The sequence below is a fragment of the Elgaria multicarinata genome, chromosome 18 (assembly GCF_023053635.1).
Source record: "Elgaria multicarinata webbii isolate HBS135686 ecotype San Diego chromosome 18, rElgMul1.1.pri, whole genome shotgun sequence".
Lineage (NCBI taxonomy): Eukaryota > Metazoa > Chordata > Lepidosauria > Squamata > Anguidae > Elgaria > Elgaria multicarinata.
This window is the reverse complement of record NC_086188.1, coordinates 6,328,094-6,353,570: the sequence shown is the minus strand read 5'-3', so window position 1 is coordinate 6,353,570 and position 25,477 is coordinate 6,328,094. Positions and strand designations below refer to the sequence as shown.

At 45.0% G+C, this 25,477-nt stretch overlaps 1 protein-coding gene and 1 pseudogene across 1 annotated transcript in view; one reads left to right on the top strand and one right to left on the bottom strand.

Moving 5' to 3' along the window:
- TMEM132C (transmembrane protein 132C) overlaps positions 1–25,477 on the bottom strand; it is a 309,285-nt gene that overhangs the window by 117,357 nt on the left and 166,451 nt on the right. The window contains exon 2 of the mRNA XM_063144326.1: positions 639–1,527. Coding sequence (XP_063000396.1) covers positions 639–1,527 — 889 coding nt within the window. The remainder of the gene's footprint in view (positions 1–638; positions 1,528–25,477) is intronic.
- On the top strand, positions 9,637–9,751 carry LOC134410903 (5S ribosomal RNA; annotated as a pseudogene).

Below are 25,477 nucleotides of genomic sequence, written 5' to 3'. Positions count from 1 at the left end.
TCCAGGGGCCTTCCTGCACCAAAAGCTATTTTCCCCTCTCCGTTAGTATCATCCCAGTATTAATCTAATTCATATTGTTGTTTTGCTTCTTTTTAAATTTTGTTTTAACTGTTTTATTCTGTTTTTATTTTCATTTTACCTTGTACACCGCTCCGAAATTTTTTCAATGAGGAGCGGTATATAAATATTCTAAATAAATAAATAAAATATAAACTCAAGACATAACCATGTTCACATACAGAGTCTTTTGGGAACCCTCCAGTCACCTATGGCAGTGGAAGAACAGTTGTTGTTGTTTATCACTGCAGAAGTACTCTTTGACTAGAAAGTCCAGAAATGGAAATAAAGGAACGTTTGTGTTATTTTCAGCTTAAGCACTTTCATCTTGGGTTGGAGAGAGTGGTCTTAATCAGCAGAGAGCAGCCACCCAGAAAGCTGTTTAAGTCAACTGCCTGCTATCAACACCCAAGAGCACAGAGAGTAGCGTCCAATGTTAGACTTATGTGGAGTAGACCCATTGAAAGGAATGTGACTTAAGTGAGCCACCACAAACGGAAGTCTCGTTCATTTTAATGGGGCTGCTCTGTGTAAGACCAACGCTGGGTGCTGCCCAGAGAAAGCATGGAAACCGATCGTACCTCAGGATGAATTGATCCACCGTGACGTTGTTGGTGACTGTCACTGAAGCGCTCACCACTTCTCCTTGTTTGATGGGTTTCGATGGTAGCCAGATGATGACATTGCTGCCCAACCACAGTTCCGTCAGTTGAGAGCTCTCGGGGGCCCGGTAGAGGCTGATGGAACCAATCCTCTGTAAGTGGGACATGGTTTCCCCTGCCCCTTCCTTCCCGAGACGGATTGCATTCCCCTTCCTGATGTCTTCAGCAGTGCAATCTCCTTTCTCATCTCCAGGCTGAATGGTGTAGTAAAGTTCAACAGTGCTTCCTTCAGACTGATCCACCGTTTTCTTGCGGCCAGTGACGACTGTGGGTGGGTTAAACCAGGCAGGCTGGAGCTCCAGGTCAGCCACGCACAGCCCCAGATCACCCTTCAGTCTACAGCTGCCCCGGACTTCCCGCGTTTCCCGAAAAGCAAAGACCCTCATGCAAGGCAGCTGTTCTGTCATACTATAGTCATCCCAATCTCTCCCCACAATGTAAAACAGAATTTGGACTTTGGGCCTGGTCAAATAGACCTTTTCCCTCAAGATGTAGGCTTTCAGCTTCCAGTTGAATGTAAACTTGTTGGCAGATCTGAAAAGGTTCGAAGTCAACAGCAAGTCAGGGGGCACGGCGTGTTCCACCGAGAATGGCCCATAGCTAGCGTTGATTACAGGTGTCTTCTTGGCTTTGTATGTAAAGAAGGTTTCCATCCGGGCTTGCAAACTTGAGTTCCTCATGAACTCCTGGTTGGCTTCTTTGAGAAAAAACGACGTCTCAGTGCTGGAGATTTGATATCGTACAGGTAGATATGTTGGAAGGGAGGAAAATTTCTGGAGGTTCTCCGGAGCTCCTCGGCCTATGGTCACTATGGGCAAAGAAGAAGGGAAGGAAAGAAACAACAGACTAAAATAAAGATGGAACAGACGTCCAGCTGGTTATGACTACAAAAGGTGTTGTATCAATTAAACCATGGTTTGTTCATTTCATTCATTTCATTAAATCAATTTTAAAAGACTGGGATTACTTCAATTTAATCAGTCACAGCAAATGGCCATGCCTTTAAAAACTATTTAAAGACTCACAGTGAAGGAAAGCTAAACACATTTCCATGGCAAGAAGTTCTACAGTGATGGGGCCATTACTGCAAAGACCGTGCCACTTTTGCCTGCCAGCCTGATGCACCTGATGAAAACAACCTAAAATTCCCAGGTTTCTTCGGGGTGTGTGTGTGGTGGTAGTGGGGGGGGGGCGGCAGCATGACAATTAAAGAACTATAAAGCCTATAGACATTTGTAACATAATCTCAGCATCTGGAGTTTAATCTGTCTCAGGTATGTCTCCTGATATCTCAGGCTCAACTAGGGATGTATGAGAAATTCATTTCAGTTCATTTTTGATCAGGATGTCGCTCAGTTCCAGAAGACAGACTTGGATGCAATTTGATTTCTGGACCTCCCAAAAAAGGTTTGGCAATACGTGTAGATTTGAAAGGGGGGAAAGTGCACAAATAGAGTTTAATGAATGAGAGCAGAATGTGTACATTTCCAAAATGTGCACCACTGAGGTGTACATGTGGGGAAATAGATGTGAAAAATCACACCGATTTTTAGATAGAAAGAAATTAAAAGGTTGGAGATGGAATTCTTGAAGTTGAGTTTCGCTGATATCACACATTCTTAGGTCTAGCTTGTCTCAACTGCAGATTCCTCTTTTACACGTACAGATTCGAGAATGCAAATCACCCAATAAAATGTCATGATAAGATTTGCGGGTCACAAAAATACTCAATGCCTTCCATCACTTCCAACAGCATGGCCGTCGGCAAGGCGGTCACACCATTAGCATTCTACTGAGGCCATGCAATGCAAACCCATCCGCCTTGGTGTGAGCGCGGGACTTTGTGGGATGCTACCAAGTGGAAAGCCATAAAGGGAGACACTTTTTTTTACGGGGAAGTGAATGAATAGTTTATTTGTTTGTAGCACAAAGACCATTACAAAATACAGAATTGCTCACATATAGCAACACACATTATTTAAAATATTCAAAATATTTGAGGTACAATCCTTTCTCAACCAAGGAGTCAGTCAGTGGGTCGCTCTAGGGGTGCTCCATTTATCTGCAGCACCCACCCTTTGCTATCACGATGGTGACATACATGCCAAAGTCACAAGGATAATTTCAGTGATTACATTATAACCTAAAATGCTGGCAGTCAATATCTGGCACTATCAGATAGGTGGGATCTCTGATGATAGTTTATACAAAACTATTAAATCAAATGGTCCCCCTTACAATCTACACAGAATTTGTTAAGAAAGTTATTTCTGATTTTTTGGGCTGCAGCCGCAAACTTTGCTACCTTAAATGTGATTGCTTTACTATGGTCCGCCAGCAGATCGCAGATAATGTCTCTAGTGTGCCAACCTGCTCTTGCTAACAAGAGTTCCTTTAGAAAACACTCCCTGATTTCTTTGTACAGAGGGCAACGCAGAAGATAATGTGCTAGGTCTTCGATCTCCCCCGAGCTACAAAAACAGATCTACTGGGCATGGGGGACTTTTTTTATACTTTTTTATACAGAGGACACTTTTTTAAAAATATAGTTTTGCTTCTTTGTTTCCTTTTTCCTGATGAGGCACGGAAGGGGCAAAGCACAAGGAGAGCCGCAATTTTGGAATGGTAATTTAAGGAGATGCGCCTTCATATTTAATTCATATATGAGAATTAGACGGTGGGATTAGTTTCCTCCCAAATGAGCAAACGGCCATTAGGAGCTAGAGAATGCAATAAAAATAGCAGTAACAAACAAGAAAAGAAAATGTGTACAGTCCGAGGGCCTGCCAATGAAAATCCCATTGAGGAGAAAATTATTGCTACAAATCCCTGTCCTCTCTTACTTCCCTCATCATATATAAGCTGAAATTGTGTTCAAAACAGAATAGTGGTTCATGACTTGATTTTATGTGTGCTTATGGGAGATGGGAGCTCAGAGGGGATCTATGTGTTTTGTATCTATGGATTAGTTCATCCCTATTTCCAGGTCATCCTTGCCTTTAACCAGGGATGCGTGAATGAACAAAATTTGAGCTCATTAATGTTTGCTGAATTCCACCTCAACGCTTGTTCCAATGTGAATCTGTATCAGATTACAAACTTATTTTTTTGTATTCCACATGAAAATCCATGGGTATTTCCATGGGTATTTCCCCCAATTGTACACATCTATTTTGTCCATTTTTAAAATATAATTTTGAAACGTATGTCTTTCGAAACATACACATTTTTGAAATGTACACATGCTATCGACCCCCCCTCCCTTTTTGGTTTGCTAATCAGGATGCTGAATCCTCTACAACTTGATTTTTTTGAAGGATCTGCTATTCGCACAAATTTCTGACCAATTTGCACACGTTATGGCCAAAAGCACACACATTGTGCAAATTCAGCTGTAATGTGGGCAATTTGCAGAAATTCAGCCCTATTGGGCACAAGTTGCCGAAATTCTGAGAAATGTGTGCAAATTGCAAAACTTAAAAATGCAAAAAATTCCCAACTTGCTGTAGGGCATGTCCACACCTAGAATCATAGAATAGTAGAGTTGGAAGGGGGCTATAAGGCCATCGAGTCCAACCCTCCTCTCAAAGCAGGAATCCACCTTAAAGCATCCCTGACAGATGGTTGTCCAGCTGCCTCTTGAATGCCTCTAGTGTGGGAGAGCCCACCACCTCCCTAGGTAACTGGTTCCATTGTTGTACTGCTCTAACCGTCAGGAAGTTTTTCCTGATGTCCAGCCGGAATCTGGCTTCCTGTAACTTGAGCCCATTATTCCATGTCCTGCACTCTGGGATGATGGAGAAGAGATCCTGGCCCTCCTCTGTGTGGCAACCTTTCAAATGTTTGACGAGTGCTCTCATGTCTCCCCTCAATCTTCTCTTCTCCAGGCTAAACATGCCCAGTTCTTTCAGTCTCTCTTCATAGGGTTTTCTTTCCAGACCCCTGATCATCCTGGTTGCCCTCCTCTGAATCCCCTCCAGCTTGTCTACATCCTTCTTGAAGTGTGGTGCCCAGAACTGGACACAATACTCAAGATGAGGCCAAACCAGGGCCAAATAGAGAGGAACCAGTACCTCACCTAGGGGTGTAGAGTGAGGAAGGGGGAGGATTGCAGACTTACCTGCTTCCATGATCCTCCCCCAGCATCTAGACAGCTGTGTGACACCCCGGAAGGGAAGAGGGACATTGCAGGTCAATTTTTTTTAAAGAGGAGCTCAGTCACATGGCAAAAAGGTAATACAACAACAACAACAACAATCCGCACCCACCCACTCCGCCATCCCTGGAATGATGAAATTGCTGCCCCCTACCCCAATGGGTGTGAAGCTTCCACACACAGCTCTGTGCCCAGCCTCACTACTGGTGGGGAGGAAGGGAGAAGCCAGGAGCAGACGCCACACCACCCACACTCCTCGGGATGGTCCTGGGATCACGGGCAAAATTGGGATAACCGAGATCTCGGTGATCTCAGGAAAATGCAGGGGTCATCCTTGCTCAGGGAATGCTTAACTGATCAGGGGAGTGCTCCAAACCTTATTCTGTGGCTCGTCTCACAAGGCAGTTGCCCGGAGAGCAAAAGGTTACTGACCGAGTAGATATTCTTGACAGCTAATCAGACCTTTTCATTTAAAGGCTTAGGCACAGCATGAACCTTACTTAACCCCGATTGCCCAGAGGTCACGGATGAGATACCAAACAAGGTCCAGCCAGAGCCATGAAGTCTGGACATCCCGGGGATCTTTTTTATTAAAATCTCCTGGACTAGAATATCTTTGTCGGATGCTTATGAACAGTCTGCTGCAAACCTAGTAATAACAGGGATGTTCTGTTTTCACCCTTCATCCATCACCAAAACACCGATCAAACACTGTGAATCTGAGTGGCAAAGTTGGATGTGCCCTTTTTTGCTGGAAGAAAGCCACAAAATGCATGGGGTTACGGAAGAAGTGTATCTATAATTATATGATGAAGTTCCAGAATTTATTCCACCTCCCAATTATCCAAATTCCACCTCAAAGCTAGTCCCGACTCCCACTGATTAAAACTGCGTTCGTGCACCTTTTGCAAAAGTGTGCATTTCTAATGGAGATTTTTTTTTAAGACATTTTGTTTCTTTTTGAGAATCACAAGTGCAAAAATGTTGGGACTTCAATCAGGGATCGTGTTCAGGATCATGATTGGATGCAGAACATGCAAACTGGATAAATTCTGGTCAGAAATGAACTAAAGCAAATTCCTTTTATATTACTCGGACTCCAATCCTAGAAGTGGAACATCAGATTGGTTGGAAGACAGCTCATCAACCATCTAAGGCTGTGTACTCTCCTCTAGTTCCTTGTTGGAGAAGCCAAAATGGATAAGGACACTCAAACAGTACCTTCATATCCCTTGCAATCTCAGTGGAGGGATAGAGTTTTGGCATTTGTCTGTTTATATATACATATATGGGCTCAGCTGGGCTTTGCAGATAGTGGGAACAACTCCTGCTGTCCCTTGAGCTGTCCCAGGTCCTGGAATACCAGAGTTTGGCCTGCTGCCTGGTACCAGCTCTGTGTTATTTGCCCTTTGCTGATTTCCAGTGGTTTCTCTCTGCTCCAGGCCAGCTCTCCCCAGCTTTCGCTTAGCACCTCATGGGCTTTTGTGTCAGCTGAAATAAGATCAGCCTGTCTTCTGGCAAAAGTGAAGGCCACTTTGTACATTACTTTTTTCTCGTATATTTAGAGGATTCACTATGTGTCAAGGGATTGCTGAACGTTTACAGTTTTGTACACTTCAGCTACAAAGAGGGGGAGGAGTGTTGATAAGTGTCACTCCCCCGTCCTCAAAATTCCCCTCCCACCAAAACCCCATCCAATTTTATGGCATAAGATTGAGGCTGGAAAAAGTGTGCATACAAAAGGGATATGTGAAATGGGAATTCTGCCCCATTGATGCCCAACAGGATATCAAAAAGTTTCCATTCTGATAAGCAGGAACAGATTGTGATAGATCCTCTCCCCCAGTTCTGGAAAAGTTTAATTTTCTTTGGGGCATATTAAACAAATAGACATATTTTAGGGGGTTCCTGCTTTGCACAGATGAGATCATATATATTTTTTCCTTATTATTTTTCAGGTCTTTACATTTGTGCAAATGGGATCATGATTTTTATTCATATTATTTTTCAGGGTTTAAAATGTGCACAAATGGGATTTGTGAGGGGTGTTTTGATCTTTAAATTTACACAAATGGGGTCATATATAATCAGTGGTATTCTGTAGGTCCATCTGTCCACTATGTATTCCCATTGTAGATATCCTGGTCAGTTTCATCCTCTGTGCACACTACTTCATTTCACCGAGCAAAGCCATATTTCGTACTTGTCAAAAAACGTGTCCATTCCATCCTCCATTCCAGTTCTCCACCCTTCCTTCACGCAGGAAGTGCCAAATGATGTTTTCTCACATATCCCTAACATACAATTTTGCTCAGCCCTACCTAATTCAGATCCATTTCAAATCAGGTCAGACCCTGGACAGTATGGAGTTCAATCCCCCCCCCAAAAAAAGGGGGGGGACAGAACCAAAATCAGATGTCTCCCCTCAAAATACCCATCCTTCTTTCCAGAATTTGCTGTGTTTCTAAACCCATTTAAGTGGGTTTGTTGCTTTCACACACATCTATCAAGTCAGCCCCAGAATAGTCAAAGTGGGCTTGCCTTTTTCTTTCTTTCTTTTTAAAATATGGTATAACCTTCAATGACCTTTGTGGCCATTCTTGATCAGGAGGTTGCTTCTGTAAGGTCATCGACCAGAGAGAGAGAGAGAGAGAGAGAGAGAAAGCAGTTCACCGGTTTCAATCATGGGCATTACGCAAGGCCTCCAGCCGGCCCGTACTTCATTTTGAGACTTAGCTGGGAGGCAAGAAGAAAGTCAGCTTGTAAGATAAAAGGGCATGCTAAGTGTCCAGAGTAAAATAAATAAATAAAAGGCCAGATGCTCACTGGAACTCATAAATCAGAGCCAGCAGCCTGTCATGGAAAGACATTAAATCAATTCATGGCACTTACTTTTCTAAGACTGTAGTGGTCCATCCAGTTCCATGTTCCCCTTGCATATTATTCATTAAAGGCCATTCAGAAAGAATGAAAACCTTAGTAAATAATTCTCTGCTCCTCAAACACTTAAACAGTCTCATTTCCCTGACCACTCTTCTCCTTGTCATTGTTGACATGGTTGAAGCTTCACTGTGATTCGGTTCTGAATGTTCGAGCAACAGAACTGTGTTGGGTGGACGGAGCTTGATCTAACTAGAGATGCCAGGGAGTGAACCTGGGACCTCGCGCATACAAAGCATGTGCTCTACGACTGAGCCGTGATCTTTCCCCAAGGCAGCCCAACCCAGAGCGCATTAATGTACCATGACTTCGACATTCCAAATGCGAATATAGGGATGAATTCTGGGGAAACCATTGCAGAGATCAACCTGGCCTGATTTCTCACCCGCTTGTCCAAGCTGGGGGCTGGATGAGTGGAAAACAGGGTCACGCACCTTAGCACGGACATCGCACCACTGAAACCGACAGAAGCACGGCCAAGGGAGAATTTCCCCCCAAGCATCTGTCTTGCATGGTTGGGATCAAGACAATAGCCTGTCACCTGTGATTAAGGAGATCTGCAGGTTCCAGGCAGGGGAGAGAATGGAGGCTCCATCAGTGTTAAGCTCAACTCCTCCATTGCTTGTATCTCCTTCTACTTTATATGCTCCATCAAGTTAACACAAATAAAATAGGTCACACCTTTATAGTACTGGAGGGGGAAAAACATGCAGATGTTTCCTAATTAGGTCTGCATTGTTCCGATATTGCTCCTGTCACACTGCTCTTTTAATGTGTTGTTTCCTTGTATTAGGGCAACTAATTAGAGAGAGGAATGCACAAAGGAACAGAGAAAATACTGGATCCAGTGCTGGATTTCACCCCTCCCTTTCCCTCCTGTCTCTTAATGGCAACACATTTTCCTCCCCCTTTCAGTTAGGGCCACAGCCCCATACTTGATGACTCGGCTGAATTAATATTTCAAAGGCAACTTAAAAATAGAATTTATTTCAATCAGAAGCAGAGACCTTGACCCTGGCTGCTGTCCAAGGTGCCTCCAAGGAAAAGCTATCAGTGGTTTCTAGTGGTCTCCAGTTGAGGACATTAGAGACCTTTGGGCCTTATGTTCTGAGCCACTTGGGCATCTCACCACAACAGGGAACCGCTGGTGCATGCTGTTGGCTGCACTTGGGGGGGGTACCACCAGTGTGCAACGGAGCAGAAGGAGGTGCAACAGCTCCTGATGCAAGGTTGTGAATGACACAAAGGCGGGGGAGGGGGCAGTGACAGGGCCCACCCATTCTCATGAAGACTCTGCAATTTGCAAATGCATTTGGGGGAAAAATGCTTTTTTTAAAAAAAAAAAAAAAAGCACTGTAAAATGCACATTTTTTAAAAAATGCACATTTTTACACTTTAGTCAATGGTGAAAAGTGCATACTTTTGAAAAATGCATGTGCCAATGCACACTTTTCCTGTTCTAATGAAAAGAAAAATAAGTCACACACACACAAAAAAAAAAGCATGTGGGATGAGATGAGCTACAAAGTGGAATTTGGAAGATGACAATGAACTCAAACATTCGTGGTGCTCCCATTCTCAAGTCCCGCCATCTTGATTCACAGATGGGTCCACCAGATGCTTCTGGAAAACACAAATTCCAATTTCACCCGGTTTCCATTTTTCTTTTCAATCTGAAGTTTGGTTCATCTCAAACTTTGAACATTTCTTCGGTTTTAGATTCAGTTCATCCCAAGCTTTGGGATTTGGGAAGCCGGTGCCCTCCAGTCATTTTCAACTCCCATCAGCCCATGGCCTTTGTTCAGGAATGCTGAGAGTTGCACCTACGGCCATACTACCTTGAACCCGATCTCGTCTGATCTCGGAAGCTAAGCAGGGTTAGGCCTGGTTAGTACCTGGATGAGAGACCGCCTGGGAATACCAGGTGCTGTATGCTGAGAGTTGTAGTCCAAAAACATCTGGAGGGCGCTAGCATGGGAAAGTACCCTACAACTAAGGATGGCTATGGACCCGCCCCAAAATTTGAGACAGGCATTGCAATTTTCACCCACAACCCCAAGTTGAGGGCAATGCTCAGAACTTCACCACTGTGGCCCGGCGGTTTGACATAATGTAACCACTTTGCTGGATGCAAACACTGTTCTAAACCAAAAGCCATTAAAATTCACCACAGCCACAATAAAACACCCCTGAGTTGCAAATAAATTAATGAATAATCCCTTCAGCACGGAGCGTCCCGGGAACAAATGCAATTCAAGTTCCTGCAGAAGGCAACGTTGGTTGTCCACGTTTCAGCAGCAAGACCCCTTTTACCCTGGCGCAAAATCCATTGGGGTGGCATGCGTGCCCCCCTCCCCCAGGATGGGGCTCACCCCCTGCTCCATGGCGTCGTCTCTGTGACAGAGCATCAAAGCTGCAAGTCACATCACCTTTAACCACAGGGCCAAGGATTTGGGATGCTCTTCAAAGGGCTCCTTCCGCCTCCCCGTCTGGCAACGCTGCCAAGTCTTCCTCTAATCCCTTTATTTACTGGCAAATCCGTCCCTCTTTTCAGGGGCATTTTTTATTATTATTACTGGGTTCTGTTCCATACTTGAAACCCAAAAGGATTTCGCCGCACAACGGAGCAGCCCTTAATGAGAAACTATTAAGGGGTGTCCCCCCCTCCCTAAACTCACCACCCCCAGGTCCACCCTTAAGAATGAACCTTGGCAACATGAGCTGATGCCTGAACTTTCACCTCTTCCTTGGCAGAGAACCAGACTAAGTCAACATCCCTGGGCTGGTTTCCATTACCAGCTCCTTATTAACATACAGAAGAGTCAGGTTCGTTCTCTCTCTCTCTCTCTCTCTCTCTCTCTCTCTCTCTCTTTTCTTCCAAGCACCCAGCACAACAGGAAAACTTCAGACGACAGAGGGCCTCCCGATTGATGTCTGACTTTGGAGCAGAGCTCATAAAAAAGGGACTAATTAAAACCAGGTTATCAAGTGGGGAGGCACAGGGTACATTCAGAACATTCTCTCTGCATCCCGCCAGCATGCCACTAAAATTGCACTCTCTTGCAATATTGGGAAGAAGAGGTCACTGGTTGTTCTGCACCCCATCTGACATTTAGAAAGAATCAACCGGTGGGGGCTGGTGGCTCCAATGTCAGTGGGGTGGTGAATCCACTCGGGGTTTCAATCAGAACCAGTCTGAACTTGGACTAGATGACCTTTGAGGTCCCTTCCAGTTATATTTGAGAGCCAGTGTGGTGTAGTGGCTAAGGTGTTGGACTGAGAGTTGGGAGATCTGGGTTCTAGTCCCCACTCGGCCATGGAAACCTACTGGGTGACTTTGGGCCAGTCACAGCCTCTCAGCCCAACCTACCTCACAGGATTGTTGTGAGGATAAAATGGAGAGGAGGAGGATTATGTATGCCGCCTTGGGTTCCTTGGAGGAAAAAAGGTGGGATATAAATGCAATAATAAAATAAATAAATAAAATAAAATAAAATAAAATAAATATGGAGTTCTACATCAAGGGACGTATGAGAAATTTGTTTCAGTTGATTTCAGATCAGAATTTACTCAGTATGCGCCTTCCCGACTGAACGGAATCTGTGGTTGATGTCTAATACATTTTCCAAGCTTGCAATGTGATTTGTGGACACACACGCACCCATGCATTTGACAGCAAGCATATATTTAGGGGCGGCGGGGAGGAAATGCGCCTGAAAAAAAGGGTACTTTTGAAACAAATGTGCACAGCTACACTTTAAGCAATGAGAGAAGAATGCCTTCAATTCAAAGATGCACACAATTCATGCATACATTAAACATGCACAAAATCAAGGGGAGAAGAGATGTACGTTTCAAAGATGTGCACCATCTGCGCGTGCATTTTGAAGAATACACTTGAAGATGCGCACGGATTTTCTCACGCAAAGAAAAACAAAAGGGCTTGAGTCGGAATGAGATTTGAGATGCAGTCCAGAGATCTTCAGTGATCTCGGGTTTTGCTGATCCACACAGCCTTAGTTTACAGCCCAAAGTGCCCTCGGCCATGTGAGAAAGTAAGACTGACTGGGAATCCCAGACTGCATCAGTGCAGATGAAAACTTATTCACCATTTCTGCTCAAATAGGGGAGTGAACTATCTAAAATTTGGAGCAACTTCCTTCCTTCCAAGCTAATTATCTTGGAACCAGGCAAAGAAAATGAAACAACATTGAGAGAAGAGGGTGGAAGGGGAGGATGTATCCCCTTTCTTTGATTGTTGAACAGAAGGTAGTCATTTATTTAGTGTTTTCAAACTAGTCATGCTTTGTAGGAGATTTCTTTTTTTCCCCCTCCTGTGTCCCGCCAATGGTGATCTCATTTAATAGCGTGCCCACTCAGAGTGAATTGAAAGCAGGGATGTACAGAGCCAAAGTGTCTGTTCCCATTTATTGCAGCTACAGCATTGCAGGTAATAGGGAGATGTCCGTTTGTGCAAGCTTTCAGCTTGATGGTTAAAGCTGCATTGGTTCTGCCGAGAGGCACCGCCAGACTCAAATCCTGCCAGGTGATGTGATGGTTCAAGGAAGTCCTTTGAAATCCTTCATGGTGGAACTTCACAACTTCTTCTTTCCCACATGGAGAGAAAGGCCTGTATCTCAGTGGAAGAGTCCATACTTTGCACGCAGGAGGTCCCTGGTGTCTTCAGCTGGTACAAAACAGGGCAGCCCATTTACTAACAGGGCTGGCGAGATCACATTACGCCAGTCCTTTTACAACTTCATTGGCTGCCAGTCCAGGTCCGGGCCCGATTCAAAGTGCTGGTATTGACATTCAAAGCCCTAAACGGTTTGGGGCCAGGTTATCTGAAGGAACGCCTCCTCCCATATGTACCTGCCCGGACCTTAAGATCATCTATTTGGCAAGGGCTCACCCTTCTCCGTGAGCCCCTGCCAAAGGAAGTGAGGCAGGTGGCTACTTGGAGGAGGGCTTTCTCTGCTGTAGCACCCCGACTGTGGAATGAGCTCCCCAAAGAGGTCCGCCTGGCGCCTACACTGTACTCCTTTCGTCGCCAGCTGAAGACCTTTTTTTTAATTCTCTCAGTATTTTAACCCTTAATTTTAACTTAAATTTAAATTTTACTGTTCTAACTCCGTATTTTAATCTTATATCAATTTTTGCTGTGTGGTTTTATCCTGGTTGTGCTTTTTACACTGTATTTTGTATTTGTGTTTTTAACCTGTTGGTTGTTTTATTATGGTTTTAATTTTTGTGAACCACACAGAGAGCTTCAGCTATTGGGCGGTATAAAAATGGAAGAAGAAGAAAAAGTCTGGGAAAAGCCACTCTGAAATCCTGGAGAGTGGCTGTAGACTACCCTTCAGAGAAATCCACAACTGATGCCCTCTTTTGTATCTGGTCACTCTAGCATAGCTCCTGCAGCTTTAACTGGTGTGATGGAGGGCATTTCACCAGGTGCTGCATGCATACAAATGACACCTGATGAAATCCCTCTTTCAGTACAACTGTCAAAGATACAAGAGCCATGTCCTCCTTTTCATATGGTCACCGTAATACTTCCTGCCCACAGTCTAGGATATTACAGGTAGGGAGTGGTAAAGTAATGGTGCCCAGCAGTAGCAGGGAGGACACTCACTGGCACTGCCAGGACCATCCAACAGGCTGTGATAGGGTCTACCAAAACGGAACATCAGAAGATGCCTTTTTCAGGTCAAGCTATATGTCCCTTTAACCCAGTGATGCTTCCTCTGACTCTCAGCAGCTCTCCGGTAGAGAAGAGTCTTTCCCTCATCTGCTACCTGTTACCTTAAAATTGGAAAAGAACTTGGGATCTCTGCACATCCTTCCCCGCCCCCCAAAGCTCTTGGTTCCTGGCTCACCTCCCCTGGACCAAGCCTGACAAACAGTAAACTTCTTCAGTGGGCAAGTACTTTGGATTCACAGAAAACTATCAGTATTTCCTTCATCTGTGGGATTGTCTCCCTTTTCTCAAAGCACGCTGTCACAGAGTTTGAGAACAACGGGCCAGAGGTATTCAAACGGTGTCCTTGTTCGGCTGCAAACCCCAAGGCCAAGGTAGAACATCTGGACTTCCTTAAAAAGCTATGGAGCTCCATGCTGAACGGATTTCATGGGTCTTCTGTGGTTCTCACGGAGAAGCTGACAACAGATGCTCAAGGCTGAGGATCAATGGATTCCAGGTTCCGCCATCCTCTCCGGCACATGGTGTTTCCCTCCCCCCCCCATAATTTGCATGACATTCAAATGCACATTGTCACAACAGAACATAGGGCATTCACAGGCAGTCTGCCCAGCCAAGGGAATGAGTGAGTCAAGGTGTTTTGTGCATGTACCCCCTTCTTGCTGGATATGAGCAATAGGGGGCAACGTCCATATGAGGGCAGCACAACTTGACACAACAAAGCCAAATGGAGTTGACAAGACCCCTGTTGTTGTACCCTCTTAGGTGTGTGATAGCCATATCATGTAATCATCCTTGCTGTTTCAAATCTACTTCAGTGGCAGAAGACATGCTTTTGCAGAGGGGTGGGCGAATCTCTCCGTTTCACCTTCTCATTCATTCAATTAAACAAGGAAAAAGGAAAGGAACCTCTTGTGCAAGCACTGAGTCATTACTGACTCTTGGAGGGATGCCAGCTTTCGCTGACATTTTCTTGGCAGGCCTTATAGCGGGGTGGTTTGCCGTTGCCTTCCCCGGCCGTGATTACCTTTCCCCCAGCTAACTGGGCACTCATTTTACCGACCTCAGGAGGATGGAAGGCTGAGTCGACCCGAGCCGGCTGCCTGAAACCAGCTTCTGCTGGGATCGAACTCAGGCCGTGGGGAGAATTTCAGCTGCAGAAACTGCTGCTTTACTGCTCTGCGCCACACGAGGCTCTTAAACAAACAAACAACTAAACAAACAAACAAACAATTAAACAAACAAACACCTAAAGTGGTTTCTCTCCTAAATACGAAGAGCTTTGCCAAATTTGGTAAATCCTTCTCAAAAATCCACCCAAAGGACGTTCTCACCCATCTGCACCAGCCACATTCAATAAAGGAGCAATCCCATGCCCCCTAGACAGAGTCTGGGGAGCCATAGGATATTTCAGATTCCTGGATCCAATGGCAGAGGCAGCGGTCCGACTTTGGACCCAGGAGTCCGACTCCCCACCCTGTCCTCTGACCCCTCACAGCTGGCACAGAGAGAACCGAGCTGGATGCTTCTATGAGCTTGCAAAGGTGACCTCGGAGAAGAGGGGAAGGGGGCGGTTCTGTAGGTGGGGAGGAGAGGAGATTGGGGCAGATGAATGATGGAAAAGGCTCCATCCTCCCCAGCCGCCTTCCCTCCCTCTCCGCAGAGCCCCAGCTAGACGGGTGGAAACGCCCATCTAGCGAAAATGAAGGGTTGCCTCCACATTCCTCCCATCCTGCATAGGATGCCTATCAGACTCTGAGTTCGGAGGGCTGATGGGCTTCCTCATAGGATTGTGCCCTAAGTACCTCTATTCCCAGTGTGGAGAGGATCAGGATGTACTTAGGGATGTGCAAAATCACCCAAAATCAAGTTCCCTGAAGTGCTCTGAATTCCATCGCAAAGCTCATTCCGACTCCAGTCTGCGACCTGGACAGGACCTTTGTGTGACCGTATTTGAATCCAGGCCTAGAGGTTGTGGAGGAGCTGGAGGGATGTGAAGCAGAGTAGAACAGGAGGCCTGGAATGCGGCCGGCAGCAGACACTGGTTGTTGACCAGGCAAAGAGCAGAAAGTCAGGTTTTGATACCCAGAAGCCTGATACTGTCTGCCAATTGGAAAGGTCAACAGTACACACTGCTGTCCTGTTGCGAACCTGAAGAGGGCTCCAAGGCTTCACCCCACCTCGCCCAGGGTATCTCACCAAGCATAGCCTGCTGAGGTCTCCAGTTCAAACCACAGCGTCCTCAGTACCAGCTGATAAGCTCTTCTCATTCGGAGGAAGCACTAATGCTTTTGCCTGCTTAAGCAATTGAACGGCATTAGTGCATTTGTATGCTTGAGCTCTGTGGTTAAGGATAGCTGATTAAAATCCCTGTTTCAGCCTTGCTAAATGGCCCCTTTGCTGCTCCACCCCCCCTCCTGCGTTTTTAAATGCCAACAAGCAAACCACCAGCTCGCTCTTTGCAGACACGAACCTTCTCCACTTCACCAATTGTCCAGCAGGGGGAGCTCTCAGAGTACTTCCAGGCAACAGATCCTTTGCAGTTCATTTGCCATTGTACCCGCCTCCCCCCCCCTCCCGCAACCTTGTCTAGCTTTTCCGTTATCCACATCCAAATTAGACCAAGGCCAGCCTCAGATCCCCAGGAAATTGCAGAAATGGAAAAGATTGCCATCATGGCAAAATTCAACTTGTTCGCTTCAATCCACACAACCTCTTCTTGAAGATTTGGTCCCAGGGGAAACAGTCAGAAAATGTGGTGCCGTTCTAATAGAACATTCATCCATGGAACAAATTTCAACCATGGAACGAATTTCATCCATGGAACGAATTTAGTCCATGAAGTAGTTTTGTTTCAATCAGCTCAGTTCTGCTCATCCTGGACCATGGGGGATGGGTGTTAGACCATTGCAATATATATGCTTTTGTGTTCATTGGCAGGGATGTGCAAATCAGTAAAACATGAGTTCACCAAAGGTCTCCAAATTCCATCTCAAATCTCATTCTGACTCAAGTCTGTATTAGATTATGAGTTTTTGTTTTGCATGAAAATGTGTCCGTATTTTCATGCAAATGTTTCCAAATGTACCCATCCATTGTGCACATCTTAGAAATGTACGTATTCTTCTCCCATTGGTTATAGTTTAGTTGTGCACATTTTTGAAAAGTATTTTTTTTCCACGCACATTTTTTTTCAAATGTCTGCAAATTGTCGCATGCATTTTTTTTTTTTGGTCCGCGAATGGCATTGCAAACTTGGAAATATACAGACTTTAACCTCAGTTTGCAACCAAGTCCATGTTCGATCCAGAAACTGCAAAGTGGGTAAATCCTGATCAAAAATAAACTGAAATAAATTTCTCATACATCCCTACCCATTGGCCAAAACACTTGAAGGTGGGACCAGTTTTCCTTCTAACTGAGCAATTGGGTAAAAATCCTCTTTTGTTTGCTTGTTTGTTTACTGGTTCTATTTTTGTCCCACTCTACAGCCAGAAAATGGCATTTAGAGTGCTTTACATGTAATTGATAAAGAAAGCGATATAGGCTCAGTTCAGACAACACGTTTCTCAAAGGTGATTTTAGAACTCCATGGTGTTTTAAACCACCTTTGAGAAATGTGTTGTTTTTACACCACCTTTGAGAAAACTCCACTCAATGATGGAGTTTTTTGGGGGGAAAACACTCCATGCAGAATATCCACACTATGCAGAGAAGAGTTCCTGAACAATCATTGTGGTGCATATGGTGTGGTGGACTCCGCGGAGTTTTCCACTGCGTTGAGTTGACTTTTCCCACTGGCTACAGAGTTCTCTGGCAAGACTGGGAGAACCACCGGGATTGGGGTTTTTTGCAGCAATGGTTGATGGGATAACATCAGGAGGACCAGGGGAGGAGAGAGGGCAGAGGAACTGTCAATCAAACATCGCGATGGATTTTACTCAACTCCGCGGTAGTCCACAGTCATACAACAGTGGAGTTAGAACACGTTGTGTGAGGAGTACCTCCTAAAAACTCAACCGTTGAGTGGAGTTTTCACACTGCGTTGACTAACGTGTTGTCCGAACCGAGCCATAGGCTCTGCATCCCACTTTACAATCAAAAACATATGATGCAAAGCAGGGAGGACTGAGGAGGGAAGAGGAAAACATGTCCCAACCAGATGACAGTTAAGGGAGTTTCCTTACCCTTTTCACAAATAAAAGTCCAGTTAGTACTCTGCAAAATTGAAAGCTGAAAATTCAAAGAAGGGGCAGACATTTTTTGGGTGTGTGTGTGTGTGTGTGTGTACCCCCACCTGCCCATCCGTGGCTACATCTTATCTTCTGGCCTTTAAGCCACATAAAATTGGCCATGCCAGGTCCCAGATGGGGGAATGTTTGTAACATATTGGCAAGGCTGCTTGCTGTTCACCCAGCTGACCTTTCTCTCTAAATCTATCCAAATCCTCCAAATAAAAACAACGAAGGACCCGTACAGTTGATTTTCCAACCATTTCTGACATCGTCTGTGCAAACATCTTGAAATGCTTTGTGCACACACAAAAAAGAACCTCGAACAATATATATACATATATATTCTCCTCTCCCTCCCTTAATCAATATGAAGATTAAACCAATATGCTTCCAGGCTCGGGCTAAGATCTGGCTTGGGTTTGTATAATTATGGGATGGAGCAATTTTACCACATGTGTGGGACAGAGGAAAGAAAGTTCAAAGAGCATTTAAAAAAATGTTTAAAGGTTTCAATTTCAATCACATATGGAAGGAAATCATCTTAAATTGCCTCATGTGCAAAATCACCCTTAAGATGTGTGTGGTTTTTGTTTCATTTATTTATTTAATCCTATACTGCAAGGAGAAATCCCTGTTCTGTTGTCCACTCAAGGGGCAGAAGGCCAGGGTTCCTGTTACTTATTCAGAGGCCTCATTTTGCCTCCCAACTGGAAGGCCTGATAACACACATGCTCACACACACCTATTCTATGCAGAACTTCAGCTGCATTTCTGTTTAAAAATCACAAATTGCAGCAAAATCGTCATCACCAATGGGGGATTTGTAAGGAAGTCTGACTCCCAAGCAAAACCTTGGTCTGAAAGTGGATCCTCACCACCACCTTCTGAAGTGAGGAAGCTGGCTATCACTAACAGGGCCTTTTCAGTGATGGCACCTCATGTGTAGAATTCTGACCCCTTAGCATGTAGACAGCACTAAGCTAGATGAACCAATGATCCAACTCAGGATAAGGCAATTTCCTATGACTTTCTGGGGGGGCACTTTGATGGTCTTTAGGCACTAGGTAACATCAGTTTTGGTTCACCAAGGCTTTTAATGGCTTTCAAATTGGCATGATCATATTTTTCTGCCGGAGCTTTCGTTGCTGTCATACTCACACATGTTCAGACAACACGCTAAGCCATGGTTAGGCAGCTAACACTTTTGCAGCAAATGGTTAGTGAGCTTGTTTAAACTGTGGTTATGTAGCCACAATGGTTAGGGATGGTTCACATGACACGCTAAGCTATTTATTTATTTATTTATTTATTTATTTATTACATTTTTATACTGCCCGATAGCCGAAGCTCTCTGGGCGGTTCACAAAAATTAAAACCATCATAAAACAAGCATGGTTCAGATGGCGTGCTAAGCCATAATGGCCCTGTTCAGAAGACTCCTTAAACCACCGTGGTTTAAGGTGACTTCTGAACATGGCCAAGTGCTTAACCACCATGGCTTAGCTTGTTGTCTGAACAGGCTCATTGTTTCCCTTTTCTTTTAGTTTGGTCTGAATAAGCCACCTTGGAGACTTTATAGTGCACATTTCACACAAAGTAGAGAACACCTAAAACTTATAACTATGCTTTAGCAAACATTTCACCTACTGACACAGGAGTCGGAGGAGTCGGGGGATCATATTTCAGAAGAACCCAGCCAGTAGGAAAGTACCCAGAAGCAATATCAAGAGGTGGACCCTGAAGCAATATCAAGAGTGATGATTCCTTTCCTGTTCACTTGGTGATGTGGCCCAAACAGCCTTCCCTTCTAGTAGCTTTCCAGATCTCTGTCGAATTTGGCTTCCTCCCAAAGAGAGCTCCCATCATCCTTCAGGGCTCCGCAACCTTTTCACTCCCAAGAGAGGAAGCAATATGTTACCTAACATCTGGTCAGACGTGTAGTTGTCTGACCTAGATATCACACACTGCAGATGCTGGCCATCAGAACGTGGAGGGGAAAGGCAAGAGAATGTAGGGTACACGCGCGCACACACACAGACACACACACACACACAGACACACACACATCCTCGTGTGATAAGAAACTCAAGCCCTGATGACTACAGGTTTATTGTTGGGGTGAATTCATTCTCTCCTCTCTGTTTCTCTCTCTGTGTCTCTCTGTCTCTGTCTCTCTCATACACATACACACACACACACACACCCTCATGTGATAAGAAACTCAAGCCCTGATGGCTACAGGTTTACTGTTGGGGTGAATTCATTCTCTCTCTCTCTCTCTCTCTCTCTCTCTCTCTCTCTCTCTCTCTCATATATATATATGAGAGAGAGAGAGAGACAGAGACAGAGACAGAGACAGAGACTGAGGCCACAGCTAGACCGAAGGTTTATCCTGGGATCATCCAGGGTTCGCCCCTGCCTGAGCACTGGATCCCCTGTGTGTCACCTAGATGAACAGGTTTGACCCCTGGACGATCCAGGGATAAACCAAAGGTCTAGCTACGGCCAGAGAGAGACAGAAAGAGAAAAGATTTCATACCACATCAACAACTACATCAGATTCACACAGATTTCTCCTTACATTCCTAACTCAGACCTAGAAAATCAGTACTAGGAATGTCCATCACCTCTTTGGGCTTGCCAGATTTCCCCACGCCTAACACACTTTGCTTTTAGAAGCCGAGCCATGCAGTTTCCCCAAACTCCGGGGACTTTTTACATGATCATTTTTTATTTTTATTTTGGTCTCGGTGGGTGAGAGCTGTGCAAATTATGGCCACAGATCGTACAACTATGCACAATCAGCACAAATTGCAGCCTCAGTTTGTGTAAATTGCAGCCAAAATGTGTGCAATTTGCAGCCATAATTTATATAAATTCAAAAACACCCCAAATCCAATATCTGGCCCAACTTGCTGCAGGCCAAGTTGGACCAGCTAGCAAAAGAAGGAAGGATCCATTTTGTGAAACATTCTACCATTTTGGAGGACATTTTATACGTTAATAATAATAATAATAATAATAATGGTGGTCAATGTGCTTCCTCAAGTGTACTCCTCAAATACACTCAACAGGAAAGCTCAGAAGCTCTGACCCCAGGGACAGTTTGCTCTAAATTGAAAGAAGAGACACAGCTTGCTCCCAATACACAAAAAGGAGCATCAAGCGCAAGGAAATAATTAGAGGAGGCTACTGTTATACTTCGCTGGTTCATTTCTGTCAAAAAGAAGAAAAAGAAAAGAAAAAAAGAGGCTTTGAATAATGATCCCAAACATTCCGCTAGTGATTACAATTTCCTGATGATTAATCAGCTCCAAAGTCGCCACCTCTCTCTCTCTCTCTCTCTCTCTCTCTCTCTCTTGTTCTTGATCATTCCTCTGAAAGCCAAGAACAAAGACAGGTGGTGGCTTTGGGCATGAAGGGGAGGGGAGGGGAGAGGGGACAGTTCCTCATTGGATGCTCTGTCCCAATGGCCCAGGGGAGGTCAGAAGTTTCAAAGCTTCTACCCCTCAACCCTGCATCCATGTTCCTTTATCATTCTTTCTCCCCTCACCCCACAAAAGGTTAAAAGCTTCTCTTCAAAAGGCAGCGCTGATCACCTATAGGACTTTGTTGTCATCAGAAACAAAAGAGCCAGGTGGGCACGTCACATTTTCAGGCGCACCCCTGAGTTGTTTTAAGCGTACACCTAGGAAAGTACATTGGGAACAAGTATATGAATCATAAGGCCCGTCTAGTCTGATGTTTGATTTCCCACAGTGGCTAGCAGGACATGAAGGCTGAAGACGCCCATTCCCAGTCTTGACCAGCCATTCCCTCATCAACTGGGAATATAGTGACAAAAGCAGTCTCTGAGCCTGGAGGTTACATTTAATCATTGTGGCGAATAGTAATGGATGGCTCTCTTCTGCTACAAATTGGTCAAATAACACCTCCCAAAGCCATCTAAGTCAATCCCAGGGCCAGCTCTATCATTAGGCAGAGTGAGGAGGCAACCTCAACAGATTAGAGTGTAATGAAAGGGTGACAAATGGTTAGTTATTTACTATTACTTATTATAATTATTATTATCATCATCATCATCATCATCATCATCATCATCATCATCATCTCTACACTGCCCTGAGATCCCAGTGGGATACAAATGTTTAAATAAATAAATAAATAAATAAATAAAGTATTAGTCAGTTAGTTACTATTACTTACTATTGCTTCTGTTACTTACCTTTTCTTCTATAGTGACTATTTGCTTACTATTGCTACTACCAGGGAAAGCGAGAGGTTAGTTGTAAGTTTTTCTGCCTACATAAGATGCCAAAATAACTAGGCTGGCCTGGGGTACTATGCAGCCTTCCTGGGGAATATGCACATGAATGGGAACATGATTCCCATTCATGGCTCCAACTCAGGCAGGGAATTATCTTGGCCAAGCACCCAATCAGTGCCCATCACTCCATCGAAAAAGAGGAGATCCCACAAGCCGGTCATGTAACAAGCTCACGTTTGCAATTGTCAAACATCTTTGCTAGCCTGCTGTGCATTTTCTCTTGCTTAGGGTCCCCACAGGGGAAGAGGTCAAGGGGTATCAGAGAAATCCACATCGGAGTCAAAAATGAGTTGAGATTCCCAACCCATGGATTCTGCACCTTTCCCCCCATCACTTTTCCCAAGTTGTGAAGATTCCATTGATCTCTCTCTCTCTCTCTCTTTCTGTGTTTATTTTTATTTTTACTTTCCAGAATTTTATGCAAGTTTAGACATTAAAAAAAACCCTGCATAAATAAAAATAAAAAACACACCAGCTGAAAATGTCAATTTCCCTATAGGGTAAAGCATGAAAATACACATTTTGGGGGGATTCATGCATTTTGGGGAGGATTGACACAATTGGGGGGATTCGCACATTTTTCGGAAGTGCAAATTTGCACAAATGTTAATTTGTGCAAATCCGGGAAATTGGAGGGGGAGTACAAGAAGACTCTTTCTAACTTCCCTCCACTGACATACGGACCCATTCAATGCCTGTCCCCATTTTTCACTTCCAACTTTGGAGCCTGGTTGCGTGGCTGGCAACAGAGGTGGGGAGAGGACGGATGTCAGAGGTTCAGCAGTTAAGTAAAAGGTTAAACACTCCCTTCCATCCCACCCACTCCTTCTCCCCAGTAAACACCCTCTCAACCCTGCATTACCATGATGCTGTCGACGTGGGTTTGCCCCACATTTTTTAAAACCTTGTAAATAATAATCGCCTCGGTAAATCTGGCCCAGCTGGACTAAATAGCCACAGTAAATACAGCCCAGGCTAGGAATTAGTTGTAGCATCACGTCCGCCAGGCCCGCTGCTAATGCCCTCATGAGACAAGAGGAGCCTGGATTTTCTGCACATTTACAAACCCAGCTTTACCGGTTAGATGGCTGAGCACAGTAACGGCGAGACTCCACCTCCACCTCCCTCCCTGGGAGAGGCAGGGCAGCGACAATACGGGATTACTGCCATCCATGAGATCAGCGGGGGTGGACGGGGGAGGAGGATGCAAAGGAAAAGACACCATTTGTAAATGAAAATGTTGAGTATAAACAGCACAAGATGAACGAGAGATGGGTGAACCCACCTGCAATCTCCGACACTAGGAAGGCCTGATCTCTGTGCATCACATGCCTAACCTCTGCAGATAGGGATACCTGCAGAAACAATCAACCTAATCATAGACTCATAGAATGGTAGAGTTGCAAGGGGCCTATAAGGCCATCGAGTCCAACCCCCTGCTCAATGCAGGAATCTACCCTAAAGCATACTTGACAGATGGTTGTCCAGTTGCCAGCTCCAGGTTTCAAAGGGCCCATGGACAAGACAACCACAATGCCCCCCCATCCTTCGGCCAGTCTACCTTCTCACCACCATTGCCTCCAGCTGCTATTGCTTGCCTTCCTATTTCTCATGCATTGCTAACGCTTGCTCGCGTCACAGGAAGAGAGCCAGAGAGCAAGTAAGCAATAATATCTCCTGCTCCTCCTTCTCTCCATCATCATTGTCTGGGCCGCAGGGAGAGACTGTGAACAAGCAGGTTGCAGTGGTGAAGAGGAGGGGAAACTCTGGGGGGGGGTGTCGTCTTGTCTGTAGAACCCTGCTGGGGTGGGGGCTGCAACTGTGCCTACTTTTGACAACAACCCCCTCCCCATGAAGCCAATCTTTGGCATCAGGCATCTCATCTCTTTCACGGTTGGCCCCCATCCCTCCTTACGGCGCTGCCCTCTTCCTCCACGCCGGCAAGGATGGGAAAAGGGGTTCAAAAGGCAGACTCCAAAGCACTGTCTCGGCCACAAAGAGTGTAATGTGCCCTATCTTGCCTCGATGCTCCAACCAACTTTATGGCGGTGGGTGGCTTTCAACGGGGCCCCTTCCATTCAGGCTTGTGACAAGCGAGCTGATATAAATCACAGCCTTCCCGGCAGGGGCTCGTTCCGAGACAATCGACCGTGGAAAGATCTCAAAGCCTCACGTTGGCCATTGTAGAAACAAAGAGAAAGAAAGAAAGACTTGCCACTTTCTAAGAGAGAGAGAGAGAGAGAGAGAGAGAAAGAGAGAGAGAGAGAGAGAGGAGGAAGTCTGGTCTTTTACAGCACCATATTAAAACCAAAAACCTGGAGAATTTATAGCAGGCATGGGGGGGGGTGTCATTCCCATGTCGACAGGCATTCCCATTTTGTTTCAATGGCAAAGTTCTCAATGGGTTTTGTACACCGTCAGTTCCCAAAGCTATGTGGATTCACTGATGGCATTTTCTGTTTAACAACCAATTGGTCTTGAAACCACACACACACACACACACACACACACACCAAGATACTGGCCCCTTTGGACCATTACTTCCACAGCTTTCTTGCCACAAAGCGATGCTCAACGCTGAGAAAACGTACCAGTGCAACTCAACAGAAATACTCCTAAATTTGCTGGAAGTAGTAGATTCATTGAGACCTGACCTTCATATTACAATGGGTGAAGTTATGGATCTCTGGGTGGTTCCATTTCTGCTTGAAGATGGCACTACAGAATCACTGGTGGCTCTGATATCAGTGGGGCAGTCCATCTGCTCAGGGTTTTCAGTCAGAACTCTAAAGGTGCTGAACCCTATCTCTAAAATGGGACCAGTTCATGTCACCCCATTTTAAGAAGGACATTGGCAAGTTGGAACACATCCAGAGAAGAGAAACCAGGATGGTGAAGGAGATGCTGTAGACACACCCTGCAGCACAGAGTTTATATTGAGAAGGGGGTTGGACTAGATGATCGCCGAGACCCTTCCAACTATATGATTTGATTGTTGTGAATGGCCCAGAAAGCTTCAGCTACTGGGTAGTTCAGAAATGTATTAAATAAATAAACAAACTCCAAGATTAATTCTCAGTGATGAATTCATGGCCAGAAGGGTCAGCTTTCCTACCATCCCATAATGAAAATAAGTGTCCAGAGGAGGGCAATGAGGATGATCAGGGGTGCGGACACAAAGCCCTATGAGGTGACTCTGAAAGAACTGAGCATGTGTAGCCTGAAGAAGAGAAGATTGAGGGGGGACATGATAGCACTCATGAAAGATTGTCACACAGAGGAGGGCCAGGATCTCTTCTCGATCATCCCAGAGTACAGGACATGGAACAATGGGCTCAAGTTACAGGAAGCCAGATTCCAGCTGGACATCAAGAAAAACATCCTGACTGTTAGAGCGGT